Source organism: Dysidea avara, chromosome 7, assembly GCF_963678975.1.
Source record: "Dysidea avara chromosome 7, odDysAvar1.4, whole genome shotgun sequence".
NCBI lineage: Eukaryota > Metazoa > Porifera > Demospongiae > Dictyoceratida > Dysideidae > Dysidea > Dysidea avara.
The window spans coordinates 7102643-7115889 of record NC_089278.1 but is presented as its reverse complement, the minus strand read 5'-3'; the positions used below and the strand labels follow the sequence as shown (position 1 = coordinate 7115889).

At 38.4% G+C, this 13247-nt stretch overlaps 1 protein-coding gene across 1 annotated transcript; it reads right to left on the bottom strand.

Moving 5' to 3' along the window:
• LOC136262467 (stimulated by retinoic acid gene 6 protein-like) lies at positions 1 to 12071 on the bottom strand. The gene is made up of 19 exons (XM_066056744.1): positions 11797 to 12071; positions 3041 to 3098; positions 2909 to 2994; positions 2714 to 2856; positions 2359 to 2479; positions 2237 to 2306; positions 2054 to 2179; positions 1940 to 2001; positions 1823 to 1887; positions 1717 to 1778; positions 1546 to 1663; positions 1391 to 1469; positions 1255 to 1330; positions 1158 to 1206; positions 981 to 1101; positions 839 to 931; positions 623 to 786; positions 431 to 556; positions 1 to 385 (listed from the first exon to the last, which is right to left on the bottom strand). The coding sequence occupies exons 1-19, from the start codon at positions 11886 to 11888 to the stop codon at positions 126 to 128; spliced, it is 1971 nt and encodes a 656-aa protein (XP_065912816.1). The 5' UTR covers positions 11889 to 12071; the 3' UTR covers positions 1 to 125.
• Between the last annotated feature and the right edge of the window lie 1176 nt (positions 12072 to 13247).

Genomic DNA, 13247 nt, shown 5'->3' with positions numbered 1-13247 from the left:
TTTAGTAACCATGCTATTTATAGTGTATGATACAACTAAAAGCCTGCAGCATTTATAACTATAGTTTTGCTAGTAAAAAGTATCGATGTATGCATAGTATGTTCTATAAGCCACCTCTCTAGCAGTTACACTTGATAGTCTTCTGTCAGTGATATTCCACTGGTCAGCTTTAGATCCACATTCTTATTATTAACACTACTACCTCCAGCTGATAGATATTCAGTGGTGGGTCCCCTCCTTAACTCAATCAGTTGAGGGTTTCGTAGCAGAGTGTATGCCAAATACCACCTCCTCCTTGCCATGTCATTGACATCTATTAGCTCATCAGCTGCCAACAATGGGGCAGTACCGCCGGCAGCAGATGAATTGGTAACACCAGGATGGGCTGCAACAATGGGATGGCACATGGATGGACAATAAATGATCTTACAGGATGATTGACTGCTACTTGAAGATTTCCCTTCAATTTGTGCCATCACCAAATGAACAAACACATTCATTACTGGGTTAGTATATGAAGCTTCCACTTGTACATAAGACAAGTAGGACGCGTAACCTATTTAGAAACAATTATTATACATTAACAGAGTTCTGTACAGATAGTCATAGAGTTCTTTGTTACCTTTATCCAGCCACTCCCAACCAGCAATCACTAGTGGACGGTCTAAACGAGGTAGAAGGAACAATGTCAGAAGAAAGGAGGTAATGATACGACGAATCGTTGTCATAAGTCCAGACACAGTGTTGTAGAACAGAAAAAAGAATGTGTAGAGATGAAACAAACGTCTAAAACAACTTCAGATGAAAGCCGTTACATTTCATCAACTATCTCACAAACCTGTTATCCACAAGTACAGATTTATCAGCGAACACAAAGTAAACAAGCAACACTTGGCAGTAGTAGATCAACACACCAGACCCAAATGTACATCTACACAAAGACAACACCAAAGTACTACAGTAAGATGACAACATCTTACAATATGAAGGTGATGGTATGGGCAACATAATTCGAGATCGTATCACTAAACACCATTCCTATGATCAACATTGCCAGCATTGTTAGAAGGATGAATAGAATTATTGCATAGAATATCCATGCTGGAGAAGTGGACCAAAACAATTAACAGCATCAACAAGTTGTTGTATATACCCACCCCAGACTGCCATTGCTATTTGTCGTCCAAACAACAATGCTGCATTGGTCTGTTGTAGACAAATGTGAGCATACCAAAGTCACACATGAGTTTTTACCAATAGCCTAGTTGGTGACTTTCTGGATCCTGGGATGAAGCTTCTATCCCCATGCCACAGTTGCTTACAGTGACGACTACAAACATACAGTAATATATATATATACATATACCATAATTTTTAAACTAACACTTACCGAAAAGTGGCCAGTGAAAATACCAAAGGTATGACCACCATAACAAAACTAATCAGTGGTATTGCAAACACAAGTACCGCTATGCATATTCACAACAGTTACTTCACAAGTCATCATATAACACCAGGACAATTACACAACACTACGACACTTACACAACACTTTGTAGATAGTCTCTAAAACATCAGTCCACTTGATCTCAACATCTATGATCAAAAACTCCTTCAGTTCATATACAGCACTTAATGATAAAAAGGCAGTTTGAACTGAAAACTAATAAGGAATCAGCTATGATCCACATAATGTATTGAAATTAATCTACCTACCACCAACAGGCTGACAAATATAACCACAAAAACTGATAACAGTAGAACTGAATACTTGAAGTCTAAAACAGAATGATAAAATCAATGCATACTACATATTTCTCACAAGGATCCCAAGTGTACAACCACTGTTTTGCTGTCTGGTTAGACTGTCTCAGGTCAGTTTGAGGACTATCACAATCAGTAAAGTATATATTACACTTCATGTTTGTATAGTACTAACTTGTTTACTAAATTTTTAACATATCCAATATAGTGATCTATGGAGTGTTGTTTTGGTGGTGGCTATAGTATACCAATATCACCAGTCTATCATGGTACGGTGTACACACTGTACCTTCTTTTGCAAGCGGAGTACCAAAGCGTGAACACCTCTGACAACAAAGTAGACTAACACAATTCCATTACATATTAGCAGTGGAACACAACTAACAATCCATGATGCAGTATCTGTTTCTAAAAACTGCATGGGACAAATTAATACGTAACAGTAAAATTAATGATGATCAGCAACACTCACTTCTATTCCTCGTGGCTCCTCGTGTGCATAATGAATGCAAATTGCACATGGTTTCATATAGGTAGTAAAACTACAGTAATGAAAATAACAGTCACACAGTACACCACACCATCGTGTCTTACAATACAGCTGAATATATCAGCCCAATCAGATGAGACAGTGGTTGTAGTGGACCGTGTATTGATGCAATGAGAGCAAAAAAGTTCAGGGGAAGGCTCAACATAGTGAACAGGAGTTTACTAGCTAAAGAAAGGTGACACACAGCCTTACACGTACGCACACACACACGCACGCACACACCACAAAATTATAGGTGTAAACAAAAAGTAATTACAATCATATTATCAGATTATAGGGTGTCATTACAATCCAAAGTACAAAACTTTAGCTTATTATTAAACTTCTAATAGAGAAATCAAATTTATTTCCAATGCTTAGGCGGCTGATACCTACATCCATCTCAGTAAGTACACAAACCTGAATAAACTGCATCAGAAAAACTGCTTGCAGTGCTTGAATACCCAGTACCAATCGTCAATTGGAAAAACCAGTTGGCCAGCATACCAAAAGCTGCACAATACACCCAGCGATCTTTAGTCTCACTGATCAAATTTATTGGTCTATAATAAAGCAGTTGACACACTGACAATACTATGATTACACTGTACTTACATTGGTAGTCCACAGTGTCCATAACAGCAATCTGGGCTCAGTTTACTTCTCTTTTGAATAACACAGTAGAGTATTAACACAACAATCTGTTTTATCTGGTAATAGATCATTACAAGTATAATGATAACTTACTGAATAGACATATAGTACAATGAAGAAGGCTACTAAATGAGATTCAGTGAAGGCATCCCTACAGTAACAACAAACAGCACACGTACACAAATAAGAAGTCAAAGCAACTCCTAGCCCCTAGAGCATTTTGTATATACTTACTATCATCTGGCCAATATTGAGATTAACACACACCCCTCGTCCACTCTTCTGTGATATGGGGGATACAACTAATCATATAAAGTATTTTTATTGGTCTTAATTCTACAACTCAAGTTTTAAGGGTGAAGTTTCTGATTCTATGAGGCTATCAGCCTTTAGCAGGCCCCTAATGGGATACTAATTAATGAATTGAGATGTAATTGTAAAATTAGTAACTTGTGGCATCAACTACTCCTTGACAACAAATACAAGGCAGCTACACTTCAAAGCACAGATTCCTTACCACTGTATGTAGTAATGCTACATGGAATGTGATAGCACATAGAGCAACAAGCTTGACAATGCAATTTGGTCACATAAACATAGCACATACAAAAAGAAAAAACTATAAAAAAATATATAGCAGAAAAAACTATAAAGTTGTGTAATGATTTTGTATAGTTTAGCTAAGTGTCCAGGATGGTTGCTTGTGTCTCAGATTGTAAACCTAAAGCTTGCTCTCTCTATAATATCAAGGACATTGTTGGTAAGTTGATTATTGGTTCTGCAGCACACCAAGCAAACAACAATAAGGAGTGTACAAGTGTAGTAGAGCATAATATTTTGTCACACCTGCAAAGTAATTCACTTATGGAAATAACTTGAAAATCAGTCTGTGTATATAGAATCATCATAGCCTTTTGAGGCTTAGAAGAAATTGCAGTGATGGCTACAGAGTTACACCAACCATGTTAGAATTGCAGGGGTCAAAATACTCTAGTCCTAAGGAGCAAAAATATCTGAAATAATTGTCCAGATTTCGAACCAGGCACCTCCACACCTACCCTGAAACCCTTCCACATTGAACCACTAATGTCAGCTACTCAGCTCATTTACTTTCATAAAACAATTGAGTATAATTATCAATCTGTATTGTTCTTCTAGAACATTTTGTGTGTGTGTGTGTGTGTGTGTGTGTGTGTGTGTGTGTGTGTGTGTGTGTGTGTGTGTATGTGTGTGTGTTCTATTAGAAGTCCTTAAAAAATGTGCACTCTATTAGAGTATTACAGTAAGTAACAGATGGTCAAATAAATATAATACTGTTGTATTTTCTGCCTTCATTGGCCACCACCATAGCCCCTGTACAGCATAAGAAGAAAAAACGAAGAAATTAAATTGAAACTTTGAATGCCCATATCTCGCAAATGGCTGTTGTGAATTTAATCAAATTTGCTGTGTGGCTTACCCTACCTGGAATGCAAAAATGGTGTGCTTTGGAAAAGGGGTCATGGAGCATGCATGCGTGAAAAAGCTGTTTTTTCTTCCTGTGGTGTGGCACGCTGGCTTTCTTGGCCGCATAACACACTACCATGTGTCTTGATCATGGTGTGGCATGCTGGCTTTTTGGCCACATGACACACTCCCATGTGTCTTGATCCATACAAAAACAGAAAAGGTGTGGCCTTCAAATGCCTGGGTAAAAAAGTTTGAGGCTTCAATTTCTTTTTGCATGCTTTGCAAAAATTTCTATAAAACGTAAACATGTAATTCGATTGCCTCGATCTCTGGCAAAAATGTAAGAGTGTATAAAGGTTAATTCACGTACCAAGTTTGCTGTGAATCTGATCAATACCCAAGGAGTTATGAGTGTTTATTCACGTAAAATAGATCTAACTTCTGGTCACGGCTACAGGGTAAACCAAATATGGTTGAAAATTGGTGTGTACATAAGCTGAGCAGTGCATTTCGATAGTTGGAATAGCAATAGAGTTACAACTACAAAGTTATAAAGCAGTTATGTGTTCATTTTTATATCATGTTCTGGTTTATTTTTGCACTTTCCTTGCCAGTTTGTACTGTACATTTTGCACATATAGTCACATGTGTCTTTATAAATGAAAATTTCTAGTTTAAATCTGCTTATAAATAAAGATTTGTAATTTCAAAGTACTAGATTGCTCTAGTATGTTAGAAGTCCTCAAAAATGTGCACTCTATTACAGTATTACAATAATATTACCAAAGATTTAAGCAAATCATGCAATACAATATATTTATAAGTCTGTCTTCAATAATCATCATTGTGTCTGCATAGAAAAGAAGAAATGTGAGTAAAAACAAGCCTCAAATAGGCTGGCCTTATAAAGTACAAAAAGAAGTGAAATCCACACAAAAACAGCCAAGTTGTGAAAATGTGGTGCGACCTTAAAAACTCTAGGTGAAAAAAGTTGTGAAATTAAAGGTGTGCAATGATGTTAATGAATTTTAATAATGACTGTGTGCATTGTTAAAATTTATTAGCATTACAGCCATTTCTTGGCCACCACCTTTGATTCACAACTTTTTTCACCCAGGCTTAGTAAGGCCACACCATTTTTGGCTGTTTTTGTGTGGATATAATTTACACAAAGAGTTTACCTTATAGAGCATAGCAAAAAATTGCAATTTTTGGATAGCAGTATGCATTTTTTCTAATTTTATTTTGAAGTAGCCAGTCTGAAATCTATGCAAGTAGCATTGTCTTCTGAAAGTCCAAATTTCCAGATATTTCCAGACATAGTCACTCTTACAGTAAACAAATCATGTGCAAAACCTATCCCCTTTGGCAAATGAGTTGGCTTTTAGTCTAGTCTTATGTGGCAGCACAGATGCTTATAATCTCTAATAGATAAGTCTTTGTGCTGAAACAGAGGTGTGATTATGTAAGAATATATTCTGGCATTATCAAACCTACGTATCGTTGTATAGCTACAACAAATTAACTACTATAGTTAAAATTTAACTGCCAGCAACAAGGCAAATTTTTACAAATTATTCATTACAAAATTTTTGTTTAGCCATCATCTTCAAAGTTTCCTTGTTATAAAGTTTGGCACCATAAAGTGTATGTGATAGTTATTGTGTATAATGAATATTAATTGTGATGGGATTAATATTAGGGGTATGGAGGCAAAAATTATTTGACAAAAGAAATTTTTATCATCACTTGTTGCAACAAATATTAATTCTCGCAATGAAATTCCTTTAATTATATAAATTGAGGGTTTATCAATTTTCTCAACAGGGTAATGATCTTAGTTTCGGCATGTACGTCACTTCTAATTTGCTAGTATTCATTAATATATATTTTATGGGTTAGCAATTTTCGCTATGGCCACCATTTGGTGTTTTTCATTGGAAAATCCAAATGTAGAGTGCAGGCAGGTGGGTCATTACCATTATCCCTAGTACTAGCCACAATATAGCTATTTTCATACCTCTATACTCTCCAGGGCCTGATACTCTCTGTACATAACAGACAATTTGCTAACTCGACATAGCTATAGTTTGGCAACTATCCTCTTTAGATGCAGCTACAAATAATCGTCCTTCGTCATGTGACCAGTTACACTCAAGGATTGACTTCTCACTTGTAAACTTCATTACTGCACCAATCTGAGTGCAGCAATCTTGAGAGCTGAACCGTACATCCTCAATATTATGTGAAATAATAGTTAAATCTTATAATAAAGGGGAAAGAATACAGCGGGCACTGATGAAGAACAGAAAATCATTAAATAGTGGCCTATACAACAATTTGGTTGTGTTGCCAACTCAGAAGTATACAAAAGTTGGCATTTACAACAAAATTGAAACCTCAGCTCCACCTTGGGCACTGTTATATTGTTGTGACACCTCCGCTTCAGTTGTTTACCCATGCAAGCAATCTTTCTACTAAATTGAGATAACTATGCACTTGCCGCACAATATGGGTATTCACCACAAAGCATCCTACAAATTCAACAAACCATAAACTAACTCTCAATACACATACAAGCTTGTAAGCCCAGATGGTTACCTAAATATTCTTTATAGCTAGTAGAAGCAAGCACACAAAAAAATTATAGCTACACCTTATTCTGTACCAAAGCATTATGCATAGCCATACAGTAGTGGTGGTAATTTTAGACACTTTACTATATAGCATTGCTATTACTTAAAGCTGGTATTTCACACTACTAGTGAGGAAAAGTGTACCCATAAACTGAATTTCAAAGTTTTTCCTACCATGTGGTGGTCTGTGTGATGACTGTGATCATTTTTCTGGAACACTGTAGGTGTGTACATTATGAGACATATAGGGGTATTATGAGACAACTGTGCTTGAAAGTTGACTATTTCATAATTGATTATGGTAAAGTTCATATGTCAAGGGTAGCAGGGACACTGTAGACAGTCACAACAGATTAGTTGACTTCATATGTGTACTTCACATCTAACTACACTGTTAAAAGTGGGGAGTTACCACTACTCTAGGGAGTAAAACATTTTACTCCACAAGGGGAGTTTGGATTACTAGCAGAGTAACAGCAACTCATGGGGAACTCTCAAGTATGGTAAGACATTAACTTGCAGAGTTCCCATTACCAGCTAGCTAGTAGCTACTCCACTTGGTTATCAGCCATGCGGTCATATCTCATGCTACGCTGGCTACCATCACAGCAAGAAGATAAACCTGTGAGGGAATGTCACGATAAGAACACTGGTTCCCCTCGATACGCATAGCATTACTCAGGAGGAAGATGATACAAATGTCACACTACAACTCTTATTGATCACATGTACAAGCGTGGCATAATCATGTGATTACAATCTATAAATAACTTACATTACGTATTCTACAATTACTACTACTAATAATAAATGTTTCTAGTTCATCTCAACATCCTCCAGGGGGGTTGGGGGGTGCATAGAATTTTGGTCCATTCTGAAACTCGTATTCTTTCCCTTCTGGCTGCATCTCTCTGAGGACGATTCGTTATCAGGTAAAGTGGAGGAGTTGGTAGTACACCTCTTGCTGCTAGAAGTAGGATCATCAGATTCTGTATTAGGTACAGTAGTATCCAGATTAGCGTTGACTTCTAGTGGATATAACTTAGTGATTGGTATGTTTGTTTTACCAGTTGAGGTGCGTGTGTTTGCTGCACGAATTAGTCCATCACCACCAGGTATCAACTCTTCAATGACAGCTAATCTCCAGTCCACATGGGGTTTATCATTATGTATTAGCACAATGTCACCTGTCTTGATTTTCTGTTGGTTATTGCCAGAAGTTTTATGGAATTCTCTTAGTGACGTCAGACATTCGTGCTTCCATCTGAAACGAAAGTGTTCTATGATCAAAGCTTGCTTCTTAGCTCTCTTCCAGATCCGTGCTTCATCTACAATAGTAGGATCTGTCAATTTAGGGTAGAGAGGTGATACATCTTCCATAAAGCAAATCAGCTGGTGTTAATGGATCTGGGTCCCGGGCATCACTTGAGACATAGGTGAGCGGTTGGTCATTTAGAATGGCTTCAATTTCTACCACTAGAGTTTGTAGGGTTAGGAGATTAGTATGTGCTCTTCCCAAGGATTTCTTAAGACAGCTCTTGGTTAGCCCGATCAACCTCTCCCAGAACCCCCCATACCAGGGAGCCCTCTTTGATATGAATTTCCAGTATTCCTTGTTTACTCAAAGTGTTTGCTAGATCTATTGAATTGAACATCATTTTATTCCTCCGCAGACGACTAAATGGATGCATTGTTGGAGATAACAATTTGCCTTGCTACTGGTAAATCTGTGAAAAGCAAGTAAAAATCCTTGCTACTGGTAAATCTGCAAAAAGCAAGTAAAAATGTTTCAGTTGACAGATCGGTGACTACTTCCAGGTGTATAGCTCTGGTTGTGGCACATGTAAATAAACAGATACAAACTTTCACGTCATCCCTGTCTTGTTGAACACAGAGTGCCCCCAGTCTACTCCAGATACTGTAAATGGGAGTAAATCTTTTGTTCTGGATTGCAGAAGAGGTGCTGGATCTGGTACCATGTATGGCTTCTCTGATGTCTTTTACATATGGTACAGCAATGCAGTAAGCCCTTAAAATATTGTCTTGCTGTGGGGATCCAATACTCTTGCCTGATAGCAGTAACTGTGCTATTGACACCAGCGTGATACAGTTTGATGTGAGTACTGAGTACGATGAGGTGGTGTTTAGGTGGTAATAGGTATGGAAACTTGGTAAGTTGATTCAGTAGTGCATTATGAATCCTTCCTCAATCCACAATGGATAAATCCATCATCATCAAGGAAAAGGCGTAACCGCCGCAGCATTTGCTTCTTTGGGAGGTGGACATGAGACTGGATACTTCTTTTCCATACACTTGAAGTTGACAGCTCTTTACCCATTTCATCTTGGCATGATACATTTTTTGCGGTGTAAGTGCTCCTGTTTGCTTGGTTTCACCAGGTTTACAGTTTGCTATGAAACGGAGGACGTAAGCAGTGGTGACAACAAGCTTACCAAGACTGCTGAACTTCTTCAGATCAATGATACAGTGTAGTCCCAATGGTTCAGTAGTAGGCTAAGATGGAGTAAATTCTTCAGCAGTGATTACAGCAGCATGAAGTTGAATGTCTGGTGAGGACCGCCATCTTGGCCAAAGGGTGTCTCTTGTAAGCCATGATGGGCCAGACGACCAAAGTGTAGATGATTTCAATACGTAACTCACCCAGAATAATTATAACTCTCTACATGAACATTATCAAAGGGTTGCTGTTACTCTTTTACAGAGTGGTACTTACTCTCCACTAAAATTCAGGGGTGCTAAATCCTCCCTACACTGGGAACTCCTCTAGGGGAGTAATGGTTACTCCTTAACAGTGTACATAGTGAGTGGTACAAAGAGAATCATTGACAGTATGCCTTATCCGCAATGACGTCAGACACGTAAAAATGGCCGCGATAGTTGTGGGACTTTCATAAAATTTGTACGGGCGACTATTGGAGGAAAATTTTTAAATAATGATATCTCAGCCAAGATAGAAGATATCGAACTCTAACCTGCAGGTATGGTTATAAGGTACCTGAACGAATAACAATCTAGCGTCAGTTTGAAAACCACCCGAAAATCGCTTCTACGTATTTATTGTAACGTCTTATAGCCATACCTGAGGGTAAGAACTCAATATCTTCTTTCTTGGCTGAGATATGAACGTTAAAAAATTTTCTTCCCATAGTCGTCCATACAAATTTTACGAAAGTCCCACAACTATCGCCGCCATTTTATGGCTGTGACGTCATTGCGGATAAGGTCCATATGATATAGCAAATTTAAGGAGCTATATCATCCCCTAATTATAGATTTTTGGTTGACTTATAATCACTATCTGTGATGATCTGAATAGGTACTATCTCTTTACTCCTAAATCTGCAGGATTTAACCCACCATAGGTAGCTCCAGGATTTTTGGTGAAGACCAAAAAATAATAATAACAGCCCTCCACTAACTATATTAATACCACTGATAAAGTACATAACAACCCTTACTTATAGCTACATAGCTTGCTACACTGCTGTTCTGAATACTGTGACTGCTTTATTATAGTGATTGACTGTTCTATTAGAATATCTCGATCTGAACGTGACCGGTTTCCGGAAGCCTCGGAAACCCCCCTGGAGCTGCCCCTGCCCACTCAACTTGTTTTAAGCTGTGACCCATATTACCTCTTGTCCTGTAATACCATCCTCTACTCTACATAATATATACCACTACATACCTATGTGTAGTAAATATATCGAGTAGCTAATAAACCATTTAGCTATTTCTGAGTAGAGGTGTACCGATATGGGTTTTTGGCATGTACCAATATCCGATATTGATGCAACCAAAGGAGCCGATAACCGATAGTTGATCCGATATTTGCATTAATATTTTAAGTGTACATTTACCTATCCTACAACAACATGTGCATGTATTCATTGCTATACTCTGCCTGTGGTGGTACACTGCTGGGGTTTCTATTGTGCAATACAGACAATTAGGCACCCACAAACGTTTTTATGTACACTCCCATGAAGCCTAACACGGATATTTCTGTATTACTGCAAATTCTAATGGCTTGTACAGCAAGTTTCCTTGGTTACTCTGACCCTTCTTTTATTACAAAGGTACTCTATAACTGCTTCATTTGTAAAGACTGTGATAGGCTTTGCAGCAACAAACACTAGAATCGTGTGTATATATATATATATATATGGCTTCTCGTAGCGTAGCACTTGTTGCAGAGTGAACAATAAGCCACTGGCACTAATGAGCCACATGAATAACGTAGAAAACCAAAGCATAATCCGTTTATGTACAAACTATTGCTACTGTATAAATATCGGTAGCGATATCGGTCCTCCTGCTGTTCTGTATACCGATACCAATATTGGTAAAAAAATGCAATATCGGTGGCCGATATTGTAGCCGATCCGATTATCGGTACACCTCTATTTCTGAGTATAGCTAAAACCTTCGTTTCCGAATTAATAGCTCACTAGAAAGCAATGTGGTTCTTCCAATACATATCTTTTTAAAAGAGAACTAAAAACCCTTGGCAAACTACTTTTAATATTGTCAGCCAACTTTTGATCACAAATTGGTAATTTAAGCAGTCCCGTAGCTAGTCCCGTATCTGCTTTAGAATTTTACCACTGCTTTCTAGTGAGCCATTAATTTGGAAACGAAGGCTTAGTTGAGTCATGCAGTCATGATCACGTGCATTAATTAATTCGAATATAGCTATACAGACAAACGAAACTTTAAAACAAACTGACACATCCACTTACTTGCAGTGAGTAGACTCTTGTTGTGTAGAATTTCCCGAGAAATCCTTATCTGTCACAATTTCGGAGAGAAACATCCATAGTGTGGAATTCATTGTACATCTCGTAATCAAAACCAAACTCTTCCTTTCGAGATCCTCTCTTAGTTCAATACCATGACGACTCGCGAGTGTACAGTCTCCTGTGTCAGAGGCCGTGACCTTTGACAAACACTACACCCCACACAAACCGTCTGGCATGCATATGTGGGCTATATTACACATGAATAAACAAACCAAAAAAAAAAGAACATTCATAATCTAGCATCCAGCTAACTAACCGGCATTGGGAGCTAGCTATATGTAGGATAGTTGCATAAATATACAAGAGTGGCTGCACTATGATGTTTTTTCGTTTTGTTGTTGTAGTTGTTTTTTTTTTGGGGGGGGGGGGGGGGGGGGGGGTCTCGCGTGGCGCCAGACCCTTTCCGCGCAGCCGCTTATCGATTTGAAATCTTATAATTTCCGAGCGGCTGCGCGGAAAGGGTCTGGCCACGCGAGACTAGGGGGGGTTGTTTATTTATGTAAAATAATATAATAATATGTAGAAATATTCTGTATAATAAAATCTAGCCCACATATGCATGCCAGACGGTTTTGTGGGGTGTAGTATTTGACAGACAAAGGTCATGGCCTCTGGCACAGGAGACTGTACACTCGCGAGTCATCATGGTACTGAACTAATTGGGAAGGATCTTGAAGAGGAAGAGTTTGATTTTGATTACAAGATGTACAATGTACTGGATTTTTCTCCCCGAAATTGTGACAGATCAGAATTTCAACATGTAATTCTATTCAGGGAATGTCTATTTTACGGACCGGACCGGACCGGACCGGACCGCCGGACCGGAAGTTCCTGTTTAGCAAGCCAAGTGTTTAATACGTTCAAGTTTATTTTACGGACCAGACTAGAAATAGCCTGTGTGCCAGCCCACGAACATTTTGCCAGCTCTGTCGTGCTCGGATGATTGTAGCTTCGCATTGGTCTGGTCACTCTCGTGCCGCTGGGCGTACGTATCAGTCTAGCTATAACCATAGCCCTGCAAAGCCATTTTATTAACTACAATAACTGTATAGCTTACAGTAAATAGCAACCTCGATAGCAACAGTTCAGGGGTGAAGCTTATCAGAGACGACAGCAATCTTGCTAGCTAATGCCCTTAGTATAGCTACCTGGCAGCAGCAAACGTTTACCTAATATAGTGTCGAGCATGCATGCTAGCCCTTTTTAGGTGATAGAACAAATCAAATGATTGAAAATAGTGACTACTCAACAATATATCAGTCTGTACGTAGCAGCTTGAACGTTTTTCATACAACCAAATAATCAAGCATGTGTATAGATAATCAGGGCCGCCCAGAGAAATTAAGGGGCCCAGGGCAAAGAGTTAAAGTGGGGCCCTTGACCCAAGTTGT

Bases quoted from the DNA above. Each gene is read 5' to 3' on its own strand.
- LOC136262467 (XM_066056744.1), bottom strand. From the start codon at position 11,888: ATGAATTCCACACTATGGATGTTTCTCTCCGAAATTGTGACAGATAAG. The intron at 2,307-2,358 runs GTAAGACACGAT...TCATTACTGTAG, and splicing joins CTGATATATTCAGCTGTATT to TTTTACTACCTATATGAAAC. The intron at 557-622 runs GTAACAAAGAAC...GTTTCTAAATAG, and splicing joins TTGGGAGTGGCTGGATAAAG to GTTACGCGTCCTACTTGTCT.